Below are 22,081 nucleotides of genomic sequence, written 5' to 3' on the forward strand. Positions count from 1 at the left end.
CCACATTCAACCGGATCGGATGAAATTTGCTTCTCTTAGAGCAATCGCAAGCCAAATTGGGGGATCGGTTTATATGGGGCTATATGTAATTAAGGACCGATGTGGACCAATTTTTGCATGGTTGTTAGAAACCATATACTAACACCATGTACCAAATTTCAGCCGGATCGGATGAAATTTGCTTCTCTTAGAGCAATCGCAAGCCAAATTTGGGTGTCCGTTTATATGGGGGCTATACGTAAAAGTCGACCGATATGGCCCATTTGCAATACCATCCGACCTACATCAATAACAACTACTTGTGCCAAGTTTCAAGTCGATAGCTTGTTTCGTTCGGAAGTTAGCGTGATTTCAACAGACGGACGGACGGACATGCTCAGATCGACTCAGAATTTCACCACGACCCAGAATATATATACTTTATGGGGTCTTAGAGCAATATTTCGATGTGTTACAAACGGAATGGCAAAGTTAATATACCCCCATCCTTTGGTGGAGGGGATAAAAACATTGATCTAAACATACAAAATCCTCAAAATAAGTCTTAGCCTATATTTGAAGATTTAAGATAAAAACTTAAATATAACAAGTACATACGGCCGCAAGTTCGGCCAGGCCGAATCTTATGTACCCACCACCATGGATTGCGTAGAAACTTCTACGAAAGACTGTGATTTAGTCCATACATGGTATATATTAGACAAAAAAGTTATGTATAGTTAAGTCTACAAATAATTACGAATCGATATGGACTTTTTGTACGTAGAGAGCCAGAATTGAAATATGGGGGTCTCTATATACAATTATGAACTTGATATGGACCAATTTTTGTGTGATTGGGGATCGATTTATCTGAGGGCCATATATAACTATAGACCGATATGGACCTAGTTAGGCATGGTTGTTAACGACCATATACTAGCACAATGTACCAAATTTCAACTCACTCGGATGAAATTTGCTCCTCCAAGAGGTTCCAAAACCAAATCTCGGGATCGGTTTATATGGGGCTATGTACGATTATGGACTGATATGGACCACTTTTGGCATGGTTGTTAAATATCATATACTACCACCACGTACCAAATTTCAAGCAGATCGGATGAATTTTGCTTCTCCAAAAGGCACCGGAGGTCAAATCTGGGGATGGGTTTATATGGGAGCTATATATAATTATGGACTGATAGGAACCAATTCCTGCATGGTTGTTTGATACCATATACTAACATCACGTACCAAATTTGAACCGAATGGCAAGAATTTTGCTCTTCCAAGGGGCTCTGGAGGTCAAATCTGGGGATCGGTTTATATGGCGCCTATATATAATTATGGACCGATATCGACCAATTTTTGCATGGGAGTTTGAGGCCATATATTAACACCACATACCAAATTTCAACTGAATCAGATGAATTTTGGTCTTCCAAGAGGTTCCGGAGGTCAAATCTGGTGATCGGTTTATATGGGGGCTATATATAATTATGAACCGATGTGGACCAATTTTTGCATGGTTGTTATAGACCATATACTAACATCACGTACAAAATTTCAGCCGGATCGGATGAAATTTGCTTCTCTTAGCGGCCTCGCAAGCCAAATCGGGGGATCGGTTTATATGGGGGCTATATATAATTATGGACCGATATCGACCAATTTTTGCATGGTTGTTAGAGACCATATACTAACACCATGTGCCAAATTTCAGCCGGATCGGATAAAAATTTGCTTCTCTTAGGGGCCTCGCAAGCCAAATCGGGGGATCGGTTTATATGGGGGCTATATATAATTATGGACCGATGTGGACCAATTTTTGCATGGTTGTTAGAGACCATATACTAACAACATGTACTAAATTTCAGCCGGATGGGATGAAATTCGCTTCTCTTAGAGGCCTCGCAAGCCAAATTTTGGGGTCCGTTTATAAGGGGGCTTTACGTAAAAGTGGACCGATATGGCCCATTTGCAATACCATCCGACCTACATCAATAACAACTACTTGTGCCAAGTTTCAAGTCGATAGCTTGTTTCGTTCGGAAGTTAGCGTGATTTCAACAGACGGACGGACGGACGGACATGCTCAGATCGACTCAGAATTTCACCACGACACAGAATATATATACTTTATGGGGTCTTAGAGCAATATTTCGATGTGTTACAAACGGAATGACAAAGTTAATATACCCCCCATCCTATGGTGGTGGGTATAAAAATTAAATGTTTCAGTTAATTTAAGGACGATTTCTTTAACTCAAAAATGGTTTTCTTTACTTTAAAGAAAATGTGCCTTAGTTCAAAGGCATACAACTTTAACGGAGCGACGCAAATTTCCAAAATTTGTGCCATAAATTTAATAAAAAATTGTTGAAGCAAAGATTATAAACTTAATTAAAGTTTCATTATTTTAAAGAAATTTGTTCTTAATATTGTGTAAATTGCGCATCCTTAATTTTTTTCAGTGTATAATACTATTTTTGGTTTACCTTTGGTATTCCTTGGTGACTTCATAGGCTCTTAATATACCACATTTATTTTCTTTGGCTTCACTACCTATGGTCAATCTTAGCATTGTACTTTTTGTTCCATTACCTTGGACCATACATTCTTTGGAATGCATGCTAACATACATTTTACCCTGGAACCAATCTTTGGGTGTATACCGTATAGACATTTCATTGTGGGTACATAGAACTTGAACTATGGAGAGAAAATTAAAAATGATTAGAATTTGTATTTTCATATTTCATACCTCATTTTCTCTCTGTCTTACCATCCAAGCACTTGACCCTTCGCATATAGACTGAATTTTCACGTTGTTTCAAACTTCTTGGGCCCATCGATATTATATCCTCAGAATGCAGAAGACATTGAGAACGCTCCAAATCACCATCGAAATAGAACGATACACCCTGACAATAGAATCTTGTTTCATGAGAACAATACGATTGACATTCTTTTTGATTCAATCCTGTGATAGTAGTCTCCGCATATATAAAGGTACTGTTGGCATATAGCTCATATGAACATTGATCATTTTCCACTGGTCTTTCATAGCATTGATTTTCGATGTACTCTTCATCATAGGGCGCAGCACGAAAAGCGTCCGGTTGTATCATTTTATCCTTGTCGCTGAGTATACATCTACCCAAGGTATTTTGATGTTGTCGTGCTGCCGCCGATTTATCTTGGATAAATCTAAAAATTAAATAGAATTCATTCAATAGGCAATGGCCAAATTCAGTTATAATATTCGGTATACAAATATTGGAGAAAAACTACAAATTAAAAAAGTCTACTAATTACAGTTGGTTACTGTTACGTGCTTTTTCGTAGGCTGACAAAAATCTTATCTTTATAGAAAATTTTTGCAAAATGTTATCTCTATAGAAAATTTTTGCAAAATTGTATCTCTATAGAAACTTTTTTGCTATAAAATTTTTTGCAAAATTTTATCTTTATAGAAAACTTTTTTCTTCTATGGGAAGTCTTTAGAGACTCTTCTATGGGGGGTTTTAACATTTTAAAAATATATTAAACAAAAATAAAAAAATTAACATGTTTGACTGGAACACCAAGTTGTGGCATTTCTTACCAACTATTGTTGATAACACTCACAAAAAGGCAAATAGATTTAATAAAATCGAATATTTTGTAGAATCATTATTTCTATGAAATTCGATTATGAAAAATCGAATATTCGAATTTTGATTGGCAAAAATAATCGAAAATAGATTTTTGATTAAAAGTCAATAAAGTCGAAAATCGATTATTGGTTTGTACTATAAATTCCTAGACTCTTCTTGGGGTGTCTTTAGAGACTCTTCATTGGACGAGATTTGACCAAAATTCAACAAAAAAAAAATTATTTTGCAAAATTGTATTTCTATAGAAAACTTTTGTCAAACTTTTATTTTGTCAAATTTTATTGCTATAGAATATCTTGTCAAAATTTAATTGCTACAGAAAATGTTGTCAACATTTTATTGCTATAGAAAATTTTGCCAAAATTTTACTGCTATAGAAAATTTTGTCAAAATTTTATTGCTATAGAAAATTTTGTCAACATTTTATTGCTATAGAAGATTTTTGCAAAATTTTATCTCTATAGAAAATGTTTGCAAAATTTTATCTTTATAGAAAACTTTTGCAAAATTTTATCTTTATAGATTTTTTTGCATAATTGTATCTCCATAGAAATTTTTTTGCTATAAAAATTTTACAAATTTTTATCTTTGTACAAAACGATTTAGAGCCTCTTCTATGGGAAGTCTTTAGAGTCTCTTCTATGGGAAGTCTTTAGAGACTCTTCTTGTGGAGTCTTTAGATACTTTTCTTGGCGAGTTTTTGTAGACTATTCTATGGGGAGTCTTTAGATACTCTTCTAGGGTAGCCTTTAGAGACTCTTCTATGGGGAGTCTTTATAGATTCTTCTTTTGGGAGTCTTTAGAGACTCTTCTTGGGGAGTCTGTAAAGACTGTTCTATGGGGTGCCTGTAGAGTCTCTTCTCTGGCAAGTCCTCAGACTTCTATAGCGAGCCTTTATAGACACATCCATAGCGTATCTTAATAGACACTTCCATAGCGTATTTTTATAGACACGTCTATAGCGTATCTTTATAGGCACGTCTTTTTTTAAAAATAGGTCATATAAGAAACAAGTATATATCTTTTATACCCTAAACCACATAGTGGTCAGGGAATAATAACTTTGATTTGCCAAAAATGTGCGTACCAGAAATATTGATGCAAGGCCCCATAAAAGATACGCCGATCGACTCAGAAACACATCCTGAGTCGATTTAGTCCATGGTGTCCGTCCGTCTGTCCATTTATTTGGTGTTCACAGATCTTGATACAATTTGATACAAGGTATTTTTTGGTATAAGGACGAACGCTCTTGAATTTGGAAGACATCGGATCAAATTTAGATATAGCTACCATATATATGTATCGGTCGATTTCGACAAATGGGGTCACATTACGCTTCTTTACTAATCGATCATCGTAAGTTTGGCACAAAGTAATAATAATGGATTTAAACTACACTGAAAAAACAGTGAACCCACTTGGAAGAAAATTTTTGATTAATTTTAGAAAATTTCGATTATCTTAAGAAAATTTTAACTAAACAGTATTACAAACGCTGACATCACGCCGATATCACAAAAATAAATAAATATTTTTCGACAAATTCAAGAAAATTTTTTAGATATAATTAAATTTTTTGACTTGTTAAAGAAAATTTTATAGTTTGAAGGAAAAAATTGGAGTTCAAAATTGCAAGAATGTCTTTAGTACCATACAAAGTTCATGATGGGCTCATTATTGGTAAAATTTACAAATTTGAAGAAATTCTGAACTATTTTGTGGGAGACACGAATTTAGTTAATCTTTATGCTTAATTTGTGTATAAATTTTTTCTCTGTTTTAGTTAATTTAACTAACGTACGCAAAAAAAAAAATATTAATGTCATGGAATATTTCTTAAAACGTAATAATTTGATTAACTAAAAGAGAGTTAAATCGGCTTTAGTGAAATATACACCCAGAAAAAAGTGACGCCTTCTTTAAGTTAAAATGAATTCATTGTGAAGAAAGTTGAACTTCGTATAGCGCCAAAGACATTTTTATTTGTTTGAACGATGTGATTTTCGTAGAAATTAGGTAGAACGCATTTCATATATTAGTTAACATTTTCCTATATTTATGTACCACTGTACTACAGAAAAAATTAACTGAATTGAATTCATATATGGAATGATTTTATTTAACTTTTTTCATTCATTTGGACAAATCTTACATATTTGTGGTAAACTTTTTACTTCAAATTTAGAACTGCTTATCTTCGTTTTTAAATACAATTTTATGTATTTATATAAGCAATTTTTTCTTCAATAAAAGACATGTTTTATTAATATATTAAATATATTTATTTAGAATCAATAGCATCGACTGGACTTGAAATATTAAAACACATTTTTTTCTTCTTCTAGTACCTTTCACTTTGAATAAGTTGCTGCCTAGCAATTTTGTCCACCTTTTACAATTTCAATACCTACAAATATAAACAAAAAAATCTTAAACCAATTTTTTCACAAAAGGTTAGCGTCACTGACTTTACCTCATGATTGAAGATTCCAAAATGAAGTCGAATGAAGGGGCTGTTATTCTGCCGGTGTTTTCTTTTTTATAAACTAATTTTCGAAAAAAACGAACATTTTCTCACTAATTTAATGTAACACTTTTTATACCCTCCATCATAGGATGGGGGTATATTAACTTTGTCATTCCGTTTGTAACACATCGAAATATTGCTCTAAGACCCCATAAAGTATATATATTCTGGGTCGTGGTGAAATTCTGAGTCGATCTAAGCATGTCCGTCCGTCCGTCCGTCCGTCCGTCTGTTGAAATCACGCTAACTTCCGAACGAAACAAGCTATCGACTTGAAACTTGGCACAAGTAGTTGTTATCGATGTAGGTTGGATGGTATTGAAAATGGGCCATATCGGTCCACTTTTACGTATAGCCCCCATATAAAGGGACCCTCAGATTTGGCTTGTGGAGCCTCTAACAGAAGCATATTTCATCCGATCCGGCTGAAATTTGGTACATGGTGTTGGTATATGGTCTCTAACAACCATGCAAAAATTGGTCCACATCGGTCCATAATTATATATAGCCCCAATATAAACCGATCTCCAGATTTGGCTTGCGGAGCCTAAAAGAGAAGCAAATTTCATCCGATCCGGCTGAAATTTGGTACATGGTGTTAGTATATGGTCTCTAACAACCATGCAAAAATTGGTCCACATCGGTCCATAATTATATATAGCCCCCATATAAACCGATCCCCAGATTTGGCTTGCGGAGCCTCAAAGAGAAAAAAATTTCATCCGATCCGGCTGAAATTTGGTACATGATGTTGGTATATGGTCTCTAACAACCATGCAAAAATTGGTCCATATCGGTCCTTAATTATATATAGCCCCCACATAAACCGATCCCCAGATATGGCTTGTAGAGCCTCTAAGAGAAGCATATTTCATCCGATCCGGCTGAAATTTGGTACATGGTGTTGGTATATGGTCTCTAACAATCATGCAAAAATTGGTCCACATCGGTCCATAATTATATATAGCCCCCATATAAACCGATCTCCAGATTTGGCTTGCGAAGCCTCAAAGAGAAGCAAATTGCATCCGATCCAGCTGAAATTTGGTACATGGTGTTGGTATATGGTCTCTAACAACCGTGCAAAAATTGGTCCACATTGGTCCATAATTATATATAGCGCCCATATAAACCGATCCCCAGATTTGGGTTCCGGAGCCTCAAAGAGAAGCAAATTTCATCCGATCCGCCTGAAATTTGGTACATGATATTGGTATATGGTATCTAACAAGCGTGCCAGAATTGGTCCATATCGGTCCATAATTATATATAGCCCCCATATAAAACGTTCTCCATATTTGACCTCTGGAGCCTCTTGGAGGAGCAAAATTCATCCGATCCGGTTCAAATTAGGAACGTGGTGTTAGTATATGGTCGCTAACAACCATACCAAAATTGGTCCAATCACACAAAAATTGGTCCATATCGGTTCATAATCATGGTTGCCACTAGAGCCAAAAATAGTCTACCAAAATTTTATTTCTATAGAAAATTTTGTCAAAATTTTATTTCTATAGAAATTTTGTCAAAATGTTATTTCTAGAGAAAATTTTGTTAAAATTTTATTCGGTTCATAATAAAATTTTCATCATTGCCAAAATTTTATTTCTATAGAAAATTTTGTTCAAATTTTATTCGGTTCATACACCGAAAAAAAAGTTTTCTATTTTTTATGAAAAATGAACTAACCCATAGTAAGAATGACCATGATTTGGCGCCAAAGATTTTTTTCATCTAGATAAGTTCATGATTTTCTTATAAATTAGTTCATGTATTACATCGTATTTTAGTTCATTATTACTATGCTGTGGGAAGAATATAGTTAAACTCATTCAAAATATTCCTGCTATCCGGAAAAATTAACAATTTTTTGGGAAACATGTATTAAGAAATTGGTTTGAAATAAACTGTTTGTCGGTATAATTTTCAAAAAAGTAGAGAAATTGAGGAATCAAAAGTACAAAAAGCCTGTATACAACTAAGAAATTTTTCGTACAAAACAAATCAATTTTCTATAACCACCACTATTTTATTTCAAAGAATTATTATTATATTACACAAAACTATGGTTTATGATATACAATAAAGGAAATATTTTTATTAGTACGTTAGACGCATTTACTTGTCGGTAGTTAGTAATTGCTTCTTCAAAAGAGTAATATTCTATGTTATTAGGACTAAACTAATTAATTTAAATGTCCATGTTTTCTATCCATATGAAAGATATATGTGGCATAAGTTGCTATATTCAATTGAATTGTCCAATTTCATCGATTTTGGCTAACTTTTGTTGGGCGGATTTGGCTTAGAGGCATCTGAAGTTATACAAAATATAAGAAAAATATTATTAATTAATTAATTCTATCGTTCATATTGATCTTTAACTTACGGTTTTCAAGAGTATTTCCTAGAGCCAATAAGGATATCAGCTTAATTAGTATTAAACAGTAAGAATATTCAAAAAATTACCATTACGAGACCTGTCTACCTGCAAGTGAAAAAAATAATTTTTAATAAATTGAAATTTTGGTTTTATTAAAAACGGACAAAATACCGTTTACAGAAAAACTTACCACATTGAAAAATCCATCCAGTAGGTACATTATTGGAATCATATCCATGGACAAATGGGACGTTATTGAAATTATTCTCAGAATATAATTGAAATAAAAAATATTATAAAATTAGACATAATTTCCACTTGTCAGTATAGCATTTAGTATTTAAGGTGGATATTAAGTTCGAGTTTAGCGGCTAAAATTGCAATTTCCATTATAAGTTTTCTTTAATAATCCATTATAAAAAATAATCTTTATAAACAACTTGATTTGGGCTATTCTCCATCAAGTTATATTTAAATTTGTATCGAAGACGTATAATTTTATACTTTGCTTAGTGATTTATTTTTAATTTTAGCGGCTAAACTCGAACTTAGTACTCACCTGTAGGAATTGCTGTAACATAAAAAAATGATCCAGATGTAGAATAAATATAAATCATCCTATTACCACTCATGTTGTATATTTTTTATGTAAATCAATTTAAAATCCGCACTAATTTTAAACTAACATATTAACAGAAATATACAGTTCCTTAATCTGTTATTTGTTTTTTATCAATAAAAAGCGTTTTTGGTTCCTCTAACATCACATCATTCACTTCTCAGTTTCTAAAATGTTTCGAAATAAATGTATTTTCATTAATAAACACCAATACCGCACGTACAATTTTGCAAAATTAAATCCACGTGTGCACTTCATAAATGCATCAACATAACTGAATGCAACAATAAAACTGAAAGACACAAATAGTCATAAGGGATACATACCTGCCGTAAAGAAAAACAACTCCACACACACACACACACACGTTCCCTTTCTGATCTTGCTATTGCAAAAAAACAACTCTCACCACAAAAGATACCAACAACACACAAGGAACATTCCATTGTCTCTAGAATCAAAACAACCAACAACAGCATAAATGACGCAATAACAAACACAAACAATCATACGAGATATACACAAAATGTCTCTAAAAACTCCCTCGCATGATGCACTCACATTTTCCAGTAGCACGTTTATTGATTAGTAGGAATTCTATCTATAAGTTAAGGTAAAATATATACCAAATCTATGAGGAATCTATAAAAATTATATACACCTGTCAAGGATTATATTAACTAATTTTTATTCTATTTTAACTAAAATTTTCAATGTGAGTAAAAACACTCCAACATATAATAAAAAGGGAAATAATCTGTAGGTAGTCATCGTACGAATCGGTAATGTCGTTAAGTTAATTTTTACTACAAAAATTTTTTTCCATACAAAATTTTGTCTTAGTAAATTGTCCACATTTCGTAGTAAGATTTTTATATTGCCCATGTATTTTTATAATAGAATCAACGATGCATTAACTACTGTGTTGGAAATTTATTTAAGGAAAAATCCTTCCCATTTCGTAGTTAGTGAACTAAAAAACATTTACTGAATTTTTATAAGTTTTGCTTTAGCTAAGTTAATTTTCGTTGTGGTTACGAAAAATGAACTATATTACAGTAAATTTGTTGAACTATGTGGAAGTCAAAATGGTCCTTAAATTTATAAGACACTTTTTTTCTGTGTAATCATGGTTGCCACTCGAGCCAAAAATAATCTACCAATATTTTATTTCTATAGAAAATTTTGTCAAAAGTTTATTTCTATAGAAAATTTTGTGAAAATTTTATTTCTATAGAAAATTTTGTAAAAAATGTTATTTCTGTAGAAAATTTTGTCAAAATTTTATGTCTACTTTGTCAAACTGAATTATATACGTATTGGATCGATCTTTTTTTATTTTATATATACCACGTATGGACTTACATACAATTTAGAAGATGGTGTTAGGAGGTTTTAAGATACCTTGCCATCGGCAAGCGTTACCGCAAATTAAGTAATTCGATTGTGGATGGCAGTGTTTAGAAGAAGTTTCAACGCAATCCATGATGGAGGGTACATAAGCTTCGGCCTGGCCGAACTTACGGCCGTATATACTTGTTATTATATTATTTTACAATATTATTTTTTAACAATCTCTCCGTATACCATAACAACGCGATTCCAACTAAAAAAAACAACCCACGCGCAAACACATCACTTACATAGATGACAGGTATCGATTACAGGTAGATAAAAGAAATGTAGGAAATTTTCCTATATTCTAACAATTGTGTTTCCTTAAGTTATGAAAGGATTGAATACTTCTTAGTACGAATGAACTAAAATATTTTTCTATGCCAAGTGTTATTCGTATGTATGATAAGCTTTCTATAATAAAGGAAGTCAGAATTATCATTTTATAAGAAATCTTTCTAAATTTGAGGAAACTTGGTTTTAGTTCGGTTTTTGTTTCTTTTTACGAATGCTTTGTTATCAGTGAATAAAATTTTCTTTTACAGTAGTAAATACTTATACCCAGCGAAGAAAACAGTATTAGTAAAATCCCATGCCTTATTCTAGTTAATGAACTATTCCTAACTGCTTTCAGTTTAGGATTTTTTTTTACAGAAACAAGTAAATTTTATTATTTCACTCAAAAATTTAACTGAATGGAAATAAAATGGCTAAACTAAATTGATGAACATATCTTCCTTTAGTTTCGAAGACACTTTTTTCTGGGTGTAGGGTTCACTTTTTTTGAGTGTAGTGACATACTAACTCTGTAGGTGAAAAATGTACAATAGAACCTGATATTAAGCATTTCTGTTCAGATTGTGATAAATCTCCCATAAACACGTAGCCCTTAATGTTTTTAAACATGCACTCAAAAAAAGTGAACTCTCTATTTCACTAAAGCCAATTTAACTTTATTTTAGTTCATGGAATTATTATGTTTGGAAAAAGTTTTCTTTACTCTAATAATTTTTTGCGTACGTTAGTTAAATTAACTAAAATCGAGGAAAAAAATATACACAAATGAAGCATATAGATTAACTAAATTCGAGTCTCCCACAAAATAGTTCAGTATTTCTTTAAATTTGCAAATTGTACTACAAATGCGTTCATCATGAACTTCATATGTCACTAAAGACGTTTGCAATTTTGAACTCCAAATTTTTCCTTGAAACTACAAATTTTTCTTTAACAAGTGAAAAAACTGAATTATGTCTAATAAATTTTCTTGAATTTGTCGAAAAATATTTACTTATTTTAATGACATCGGCGTGATGCCAGCGTTTGTAATACTGTTTAGTTAAAATTTTCTAAAAATATTCAACATTTTCTAAAATTAACCGAAATTTTTCTTCCTGGTGAGTTCACTGTTTTTTCAGTGTGGAAGTGCGGTTATCTCCCAAAGATATCATTGATATAGGATACCTTAAGTTTACTAATTCAGTAGAGGTGATGTCGATTTTCGACATCAATCCTAAGTTATTTTCCATAATTGAAGCGCAAAATTAAAATGATTAATATTCGAAATATGACTTCATTGCACTTTCATTCGTCTATCATTCATATTTATATATTTTGTTTTTGCTGAAAATGGGTAATTCCAGGGAATCTATAAACGGCTACACAAAAATGAAATCATGACTGTGTAGAAAAAAAAAACTAAAAATTATAAAAAATTGTGAATATTTTTCTACAATTATTTCCGAAAACTTTAGTTAATTATAATGCAATCAAAATTCAAATTTCGCTTTTGCTGAGTCGCTTACAAAAACACAAAAGAGGCAAATATCAAATTCCATAGAAATTCCATAAGCAAATCGAATGCCTCAATTAATTCCCTACCAATTCTCCTGGTACCCCCGCTAGCCTATACACACTCACCTCTCATGATTGTTACGGTGGGATGGAGCAAAAGATGCAGATAAACACTGGAACTCGTGTTCGAATAGACATTTCTCAGCGCATTCACGTCGCGTGACCAATGTCGATATGGTTTTCTTTCCCTGGAATACTAAACTGTTTCCGGGTATTTTTGTTAAGGTCCACAAACGTTGTTTGCATGATTCAGGTACTACAAAAACAATAAGAATTAAATTCATTCATTCCCATAAAATTTCAATACGAAACTCGTTCACTTACCTTTCAAACACGTCTTCTCATAGAACACTGCCTCACCATCGGCTACCAGAGGCAAATCATTTCCCACCGCCATGAAATTGGCATTCCTTTCAAAGAATGAATAGCCATAGCATTCATCGACATCCAAGAGATGAACATAAGCCAAACAAGCATCATCCTCACTACATATACGCCTACATTCTGAACTTGCTGTATTTTCGAATCTTAATGATCCGTTGACAGGTTGATTCCTTTGGTATTGTAATTGGGCATCAGTGATGGGGTAGCCATCTCGGGTATATCGATTGTGTTCTCGATAATTATTGCTGGGCGGCGAATAGATCAAATTGTGATCTTTTAGATATTCTATTGGTGGTCTAAATCCAACGATTTTTTGCAAATGCATTTGATAGAGTGGACATTTGAGCAGAATTCCATCTGGAGATAAATTAAAAAAAAAAAAAACATTTTCAATGGATGAAATGTAATAATAAGTAAAGAACTCATGGTTTTACGATAATTTTCGAGATTTTTTAAATTACACTGAAAAAAAATATCACCTGAAATCATTTCATTTCTAAACCACTCGTCCATCTGCTGCCAGATTTATTCCAGTGACAGTTCATTTTATTTTATACAAGCTTACAAGAGCATTTTAAGGTATAGCATTCAGAAAAAAAGTTGTGCGTGATGGAATTCTAGCGTGACAGTGTGATTGCTTCATATTTGGCATTCCAGCATTTAAATAAGAATAAATATTTTCTCTCTTGTACCTTTGCTCGTTACTATGATACAGGCAGTATTGCATCGCGTCCAAAAAAGGTAACAACACCAGAAACGATCCGAAAAATGAAGGCCATATTTGATCGAAATTCATGCCGCAGTGGTAGAAAACGTGATCTGAACATCTTGCGAGAACGTATGCAACACATATCGGAAAATCAGGTTGGACTAAAGCTATTGAAGTTCCAAAAAGCGCAAGAGCTAACCGATGTACAAAAAGCCACTTCAAATTGAACAGTTTGCGAACAAATAAAATGATCGGCTTTGCTTGAAAAAGAGGTCAGTGATAAATCTACACCTTCTATGTTATTGTCTACCAGAACTCAAGCGCAGACAGTGTTAAGGGTGCGGGCCGTCGTAACGGTCGCTTCGCAGTTTGTATAATCGGGAAAATGTCATAAATACAGTATTGATGCCCTGAACACACAAACATTTCGGTCGTAGACCATAGACATTTAAAAGAGAATGTCCATCCAACGAATTTAAAAGGAGATTCCTCGCTTTATTTACACCACACAATGACCACCAAAATCTCCGGATCTCAATCCGTTGGAGTTTTGCGCCTGGATTTTTATGGAGAGTAAAGTCCGCACTAAGAAATACCAAAGTGTCGATCATCTCAAGATGGTGCTTCCCTGCGAATGGGTCAGTGCCACTTTCGTGCAGCGTGTGATGGTTGTGTAGGCCAAAGGTAACATATTCGAACAAATCATTCAACATTAAAAAAAAAAAAATATACACGGCCGTAAGTTCGGCCAGGCCGAATCTTATGTACTACTAAAGACGGTCATCCATAATTGAATTACTTGCGTTGCGGCCGATGGCAAGCCATCTTAAAACTTCTTAACATCATCTTCTAAATTGTAAGTTAGTCCATGCGGGATATATATTAGACAAAAGAAAGATCGATTCAATAGGTATGTATATACACCCATAGAAAAAATCATGAACGGCGTGGTGATCCGTTCATGAAAGTGAATCAACACACATGTGTTGTCAAACTGAGAACAGATGGGGTCAATCCGACAACGTAAAAATCACACCATACGTTGTCAAGACAACAACCAGCGTTCATGATCTGAGAACGTAATAGTTACGAATTTATAAACAAAATTAAAAAAAAAAATATTTCCGCTACCGTGACTCGAACCTGTGCTGCCTGCACGATACGCGTTAACAGTCGCCTTAGCACATTGCACCAACGGCGGAGTTGCCATAACAACGTCTAACGATTATTTTAAAACGTTTCATGGCCAAAGAAAAACGACTGCTGTTCATGAAATCGTGAACGCCCGCGTACGAAATCGTGAACATTCCGTTTTGATTTTTTGTGAACGTTTCCGTTTCATTTTGACAACGTCCGTTCACGATTGTGAAACTTAATTTTTTCTATTAGTGTATTCGGTTATTGATCGGTATATATAGGGAAGAAATAATTACGAACCGATATGAACTTTTGTGCGGTAATTAAAGAGCCAGAATTGAAATATGGGGGTCGCTTTATATGGCGGCTGTATACAATTATGAACACGAGTCTACCAAAAATGGCAGATTTTCTACTGTTTGGTAGATTGGTAGAATTCTTGATGTTTTGGAAGATTTTGAAAAATATACCTCTCCTCTCTATAGAAATAACATTTTGACAATATTGTCTATAGAAATAAAATTCTGACAAAATTTTCTATAGAAATATACAATTTGGACAACATTTTCTGTGGCAATAAAATTTTGGTAGATTATTTTTGGCTCGACTGGCACTCGTGATTTTTCTGTGACTGGGGATCGGTTTAACTGGGGGCTATATATAACTATAGATCGATACGGACCAATTTTGGCATGGTTGTTATCGGCCATATATGTTACTAGCGCAATGTACCAAATTTCAACCGGATTGGATGAATTTGGCTCCTTCAAGAGGAGGTTAAAACTGGGGATCGGTTTATATGGGGGCTCTATATAATTATAAACCATTATGGACCAATTTTGGCATGGTTGTTAGAGATCATATACTAACACCACGTACCAAATTTCAGCCGAATCGGCTGAAATTTGCTTCTCTTTGAGGCTGTGCAGGCTAAATCTGGGGATCGGTTTATATGGGGGCTATATGTAATTATGGACCGATGTGAACCATTTTTTGCTCAGTTGTTGGAGACCATACATCAACACTATGTACCAAGTTTCAGCCGGATCGGATGAAATATGCTTCTCTTAGAGGCTCCGCAAGCCAAATCATGGGGTCCGTTTATATGGCGGCTATTTACGTATATATGAACCGATATGGTCCATTTGCAATACTATCCGACCTACATAAATAACAACTACTTGTGCTAAGTTTCAAGTCTATAGCTTGTTTCGTTCTGAAGTTAGCGTGATTTCAACAGACGGACGGATATGCTTAGATCGACTCAGAATTTCATCACGGCCCACAATATATATACTTTATGGGGTCTTAGAACAATATTTCGATATGTTACAAACGTAATGACTAAGTTAATATACCCCCATCTTAAAAACAAGTGAGTAAAGTAGAAAGTCGGGCGGGCCAACTATATCATACCCTAAACCACCCCTACTGAATTAGTAAACATAAGCATTTGTGGGGATCATTGAAAGAGGTTTAGGAGATAAGCCGCATTTCCGTATTCAAGAACATTAAGGGGTACATGTTTATGGGAGCTTTATCTCAATCTGAACAGAAATGTCTTATATTAGGAGCTCCTACAGAGTTAGTATGCCACTAATATTGAGCTCATTATTAAACAAGTGAGTAAAGTGGAAAGTCGGGCGAGGCCGGCTATATCATAGGCTAAACCACACCTACTGAATTAGTAGACATTGTTTGTGGGGTATCAATGGTATAGGTTTGGGAGATAAATTGCATTTCCATATTTAAGAACATAAAGGGGTACATGTTTATGGGAGTCTTGTCACAATCTGAGCAGAAATGTCTGATATCAGGAGCTACACGGACGAAAAAGACTGTTTTTCATATGTTTGGGTATAAACATTATATGTTTGGAACTCAAATTTTTAAACACAATATTTTTGAGTGCAAACATATAATGTTCATAAACTAGCATAATATGTTTGGGACATATATGTTAATATGTTAGAACATATTATGTTTGGGACATAAAATGTTTGTAAATATAATATGCTTGGATGCAAACATATATTAATTTAGAAATAGCCCATAAACATATATGTGTTTACAAAGAGAGACAAAGTGTATGCTGGAAGTAAAATAATGAAAGTAACCAATTGGCGCATTACAAATATATATACACAAAGAAAATTTCATTAAATATAGGAAAACTACTATATGTGAATATAAACAAGTATAAATTTACATATTATGAGTAAAAATATATATGTTGTGATATAAGACTTCGCCAAAAATTGTATATGCTTAAGTAAAATATTAAAATTAGTATTCGGAGAGAAAATTCATTCGGAACCAAGATAAAATATATTTGAAAAAAAGAGCGTGAGTTTTGTTTATCATTTTCGCATTACGGGCACAATTTTTTTGTTTCGTCAAAACAAATCGGAACGTAGGACGAGTAAGTCAAAATATTCAAACAAAGGTAATTAAAGGGATCTTCATAAAAACTAACGAAAGGGCACTATACACTGAACAAAAAGCATGTCCGGTTCCAAATATTGTGTCTCCACTTTAACAATTTTGATATTGATTGCGAACCAAAGAAGCGGAGATTGCAAGTAAGGATGCTTTTAAGACACAATTCTCTTTTAAATGGGGTTTTGTGTACTTAACTCTACGAAGCACATTTCAATTTTTCGCTTTTTCAGCTTTTTTTCATATGCTATAAAATGTCCGTTAAAAACAAGACTTCCAGTAGAAATTATGCTATGTTTCAAGTAAAAAATGTCTTTAAAATAAAGTATTGAAAAACATATCCTATTTTTGAATGATTTTTACCTTGTAGTCAAGATGCAAAAATGCAACAAATTTAAAGACAGTTTCATTAATTTTAAAGAATTTTTCTGAATTATTAAAGCCAAGTTGACCTTAGTCCAAAATTTGTTCTTTCATGTTATGATACCCATTTTTAAGTCAAATCACTTAATTATAACGACAACACGATTTCATTGAATGTATCGACCTTTGAAGATCTATAAAAACAAAGATTAGTTCCTCTTTATTAATGAGTAGTCCAAGAGGAGTTGACGGATTTTTTTCGAAAATAAAAGTGGGCATTGAGTTCGAGTTTTGCCGCTAAAATTATTTCTCATTTTAGCGGCAAAACCAGAATAACATTACAACTTTTTCCGGTAAATTGTATTATAACATGGTGAGGAAAGATCCAAAGCAACAATTGAATAAGTTTATTTTCTTTAAAAGAAATTATTAAAGAAAAGTAAAAGGGTAAACATGGCCATTTTAACGTGATAATGCCAATTTATACCGGCCTTAAAAATAAATTAAGTACAAAATTATTCGTTAATAAAAATTCATATTTATTTGTATTTCTAAATTAATGGTGTTACATGCTAGCAAACAATTGTTCACACCAAAATAAATGTATGTGCTGTTTTAAAATTACTGTTTAGAATTTAAATATAATGTGCTTTTGAATGGTTATCGTTATCCTTAGGATTCGATGGAAAAATATTTATATATACTCGACTTCACGTTCTTCTTTTGTAAGAGTTTTTGAATTTCTTCGAAAATTTTAAACTTGTATACAAAAACCTTTATTTGTTGCACAATTTTTATTGTTGCAATAAAAAAATAATATTTGATTTGAACTCAGTCTATTTCGTTTATATCAAGCACTTTTCTTTTCTGACTTTAAGTCTTTTATAAAACACACTTTACAATTTCGTAGTAAAAATTTAATATAATAGTATGTAATGCGGAACACCTTTTCGGGAACTTCCGAACGTATCTGGAATATATGTTAAAAAATATATTAAAAAAAAAATGGTGTTGGTCGAAGCAGGGATCGAACCGAGGTCTCCTGTCACGCAAGGCGGACGACCAACCACTGCTCCACGCTGCCAACAAATGTATGTTTAACAATGTTATGTTGTTAAACAATGTTATGTTTGCATCGGCTCGTGGGCGCCGCAAGCTATGCTATATAAATATAACTTGTAACGATAATTATCTCTTGATGACCATAACAGCTACGTAGGCCAGTGGTTAGTGTGCTGGCTTACAAACTGTGTGGTCCGTTGTTCGAATCCCCGTCCGACAAAAGGTAAAATTAAAAAAATTATAAAATATAATAATTGCTTATAAAATGTTTGTATTACAGAAAAAGTGAGAAAATGTGAGGGAATATACAATTAGGCAGAAATTGAGCACAATCTTCTTTGGGCGAAAATTCTTTTAAACATATAATATTTTTGGGTTCAAAATGTTTCCAAACATATTATATGTTCACATAAGAACATATAGTTTTTTGGAAGACAACATTATTGAATTTGAATGGAAAAATACAAAATGTTTGGAACTTAGACTACCAAACATATTATATTGTTTAGACCAATATGCTTTCAAACATATTATATATTGGAAGAAATCAAACATATAAATGTTTGGGCAATACCCAAAAATTTATATGCTTGAAGCAAAATATGTTTGGGAGTATATGTTACAGATGCGATTTTTTTTTTGAGGGTGTAGACGACGCATTTCTCTAATATAAAGTTTTTTCCATGTTCAAAAGTCGATAAACTTTACAATGAAGTCGTGTTGTCCTTATAATTAAGTGATATGACTTGAAAATGGGTATCATAACATGAAAGAAAAAATTTTGAACTAAGGTCAACTTGACTTTAATAATTCAGAAAAAATCTTTAAAACTAATGAAATTGTCTTTAAATTTGTTGCATCTTGACTATAAAGCAAAAATCGTTAAAAAATAGGACATGTTTATTTTAAAGACGTTTTTACTTGAAACATAGCACAATTTCTACTGTCTTATTTTTAACGGAGTTTTTATAGCATATGAAAAAAGCTGAAAAAGCGAAAAAATAAAATTTGCTTCATACACGCAAAAAAATAATTCTTTCCTCCCAAACGAAATTTTAGACAAACAAAGTTCGTTTCTCATTTGCTTTTCGCTGTAAGGAAGTGTCTTTGGAAGAAAAGTATATACTTTTTGTGATAAACGTTTATTCTTTTCCAGGATGTAAAAACAATTTCATAAAGACTAGCTCAAAAAAACATTATTTTCTTGCTAATTGCATTGTCCCTCACATCTTTCTCACATCCACGAGGATTTTTAGTTCTTAACACCTTTTCCTGTAATACAAACAATGTAGAAGAAATTATACGATTTTATAAATTTTTAAAATTTTTTTTACCTTTCGCCTGGACGGAGAATCGAACCGCGGACCATGCACATTGTAAGCCAACACACTAACCACTGAGCTATGTACCTGTTATGGTCATCAATAGATAAATATCCATATAAGTTATATTTATATAGCATAGCTTGCGGCGCCCACGAACCGAATAAACAAAGTTTATTTAACAGAAACAAACATTTAGTTTGGCACCGTGGAGCAGTGGTAGCTACGTCCGACTCTCATGCCAAGGGTCATGGGTTCGATCCCTGCTTCGGCCAAAGTTTTTTTTTTTTTTGCTTTTGTTTTTTTTTTTACATATATTCCAGATATATTCGGAAGATTCCGAAAAAATGTTCAACATTACATTGTACTATATTAAATTTTGAACTGTAAAATGTATCATATTAACGACCTAAAGTCAGAAAAGAACAGTGTTTGATATAAACGAAATGGACTGTGTTGTTATTTCAAAAATAACTTTTTTTATTGAAAAAATAAAAATTTTGTAACAAACGAATTTTGTTGGTGATAAAAGTTTAAAATTTTCGAAGCAATTCAAAAAACTCTAACAAAAGAAAAACGTTTTCGGTACACGTTTTCCAAACGTTTTTTTTCTTTGCGTGTAGAGTCAAATACATAAAACCCACATTTAAAAGAGAATTGTGTCTTAAAAGTATCCTTACTTGAATTCTCGGCTTCATTGGCTCGGAATCAATACCAAAATGTTTAAAATAGAGACACAATCTTTGGAACCGGGCATGCTATTTTTCAGTGTATAGTGGCCTTTCTATAGTTTTTATGAAGATCCCTTTAATTACCTTTGTTTGAATATTTTGACTTACTCGTCCTACACTCAAAAAAAAGTGAACTCTCTATTTCACTAAAGCCAATTTAACTTTATTTTAGTTCATAGAAATATTATGTTTGGAGAAAGTTTTCTTTACTCTAATACTTTTTTGTGTACGTTAGTTAAATTAACTAAACCCGAGGAAAAAATATACTCAAATGAAGCATAAAGATTAACTAAATTCGTGTCTTCCAAAAATGCGTCTATCGTGAACTTCGTATGTCACTAAAGACATTCTTGCAATTTTGAACTCCAAGTTTTTTCTTCAAACTACAAAAAAGTGAAAAAACTTAGTTATGTCTAATAAATTTTCTTGTATTTGTCGAAAAGTATTTACTTATTTTTATGACATTATGACAGCGTGATGCCAACGTTTGTAATACTGTTTAGTTAAAATTTTCTACAAATATTCAAAATTTTCTAAAATTAACCTAAAGTTTTCTTCCTGGTTTTTGTTTTGACGAAACAAAAAAAAAAGTGCCCGTAATGCGAAAATGATAAACAAAACTCATGTTTTTTTAAATGTCTTTTCTCTTGGTTCCGAATGAATTTTCTCTCCGAATACTCATTTTAATCTTTTTACTTAAGCATATACAATTTTTGGCGGTCTTATATCACAACATATATATGTTTACTCCAAATTTGTAAATTTATACTTGTTTATATTCACACATAGTATTTTTCCAATCTTTAATGGAATTTTCTTTGTGTATATATATTTTTAAGGCGCCAATTGGTTACTTTCATCATTTTACTTCCAGCACACACTTTATGTCTCTCTTTCTAAACACATATATTTTTAATGTCTATTTCTAAATTAATATATGTTTGCATCCAAGCATATTATATTTACAAACATTTTATGTCCCAAACATAATATGTTCTAACATATTAACATATATGTCCCAAACATATTATGCTAGTTTATGAACATTATATGCTTGCACTTAAAAATATTGTGTTTAAAAATTTGAGTTCCAAACATATAATTTTTACACCCAAACATATGAAAAACAGTCTTTTTCGTCCGTGTAGGTACTCAGGGTCGTGGGTTCAAAACCCGTTTCGACCAAACACCAAAAAGTTTTTTTAACGGTGGATTATCAGTATCACTGTGGTATTACAATGGACTGAATAGTCCAAGTGAGCCTGAAATATCAGGCTGCCACTATACCTAACCTACTCAGGAAATATGTTAAAATTGGGTGATCGATCAATATGAGGAGTTGTCCAATACGGGGCAGATATGAACCATCTTCTTCATAACTATATTTATGGAATAAATTGTTCAAATCTGCGATGTACACAGAGGGGAGGTAACATTTTATGAAAATTTGTGTTCCAACCATATAATTTTTACACCGATACATATGAAAAACAATCATTTTCGTCCGTGAAT

At 32.7% G+C, this 22,081-nt stretch overlaps 1 protein-coding gene and 1 long non-coding RNA gene across 4 annotated transcripts in view; both read right to left on the reverse strand.

Annotated features, from left to right (window-relative positions):
* The window catches only part of LOC142221881 (uncharacterized), a 41,766-nt gene that overhangs the window by 14,051 nt on the left and 5,634 nt on the right, over positions 1–22,081 (reverse strand). For all 3 annotated transcript variants that reach the window (XM_075291739.1, XM_075291738.1, XM_075291740.1), the window contains exons 3-6: positions 12,747–13,163; positions 12,489–12,678; positions 2,768–3,192; positions 2,481–2,694 (exon numbers count right to left, since the gene is read on the reverse strand). In XM_075291739.1, coding sequence (XP_075147854.1) covers positions 2,481–2,694; positions 2,768–3,192; positions 12,489–12,678; positions 12,747–13,163 — 1,246 coding nt within the window. The remainder of the gene's footprint in view (positions 1–2,480; positions 2,695–2,767; positions 3,193–12,488; positions 12,679–12,746; positions 13,164–22,081) is intronic.
* On the reverse strand, positions 8,289–9,079 carry LOC142221882 (uncharacterized). The gene is made up of 3 exons (XR_012718220.1): positions 8,745–9,079; positions 8,561–8,659; positions 8,289–8,486 (listed from the first exon to the last, which is right to left on the reverse strand). It is a non-coding gene; the product is annotated as an uncharacterized LOC142221882 (long non-coding RNA).

The sequence above is a fragment of the Haematobia irritans genome, chromosome 1, assembly GCF_050003625.1.
Source record: "Haematobia irritans isolate KBUSLIRL chromosome 1, ASM5000362v1, whole genome shotgun sequence".
NCBI classification, from domain to species: Eukaryota; Metazoa; Arthropoda; class Insecta; order Diptera; family Muscidae; genus Haematobia; species Haematobia irritans.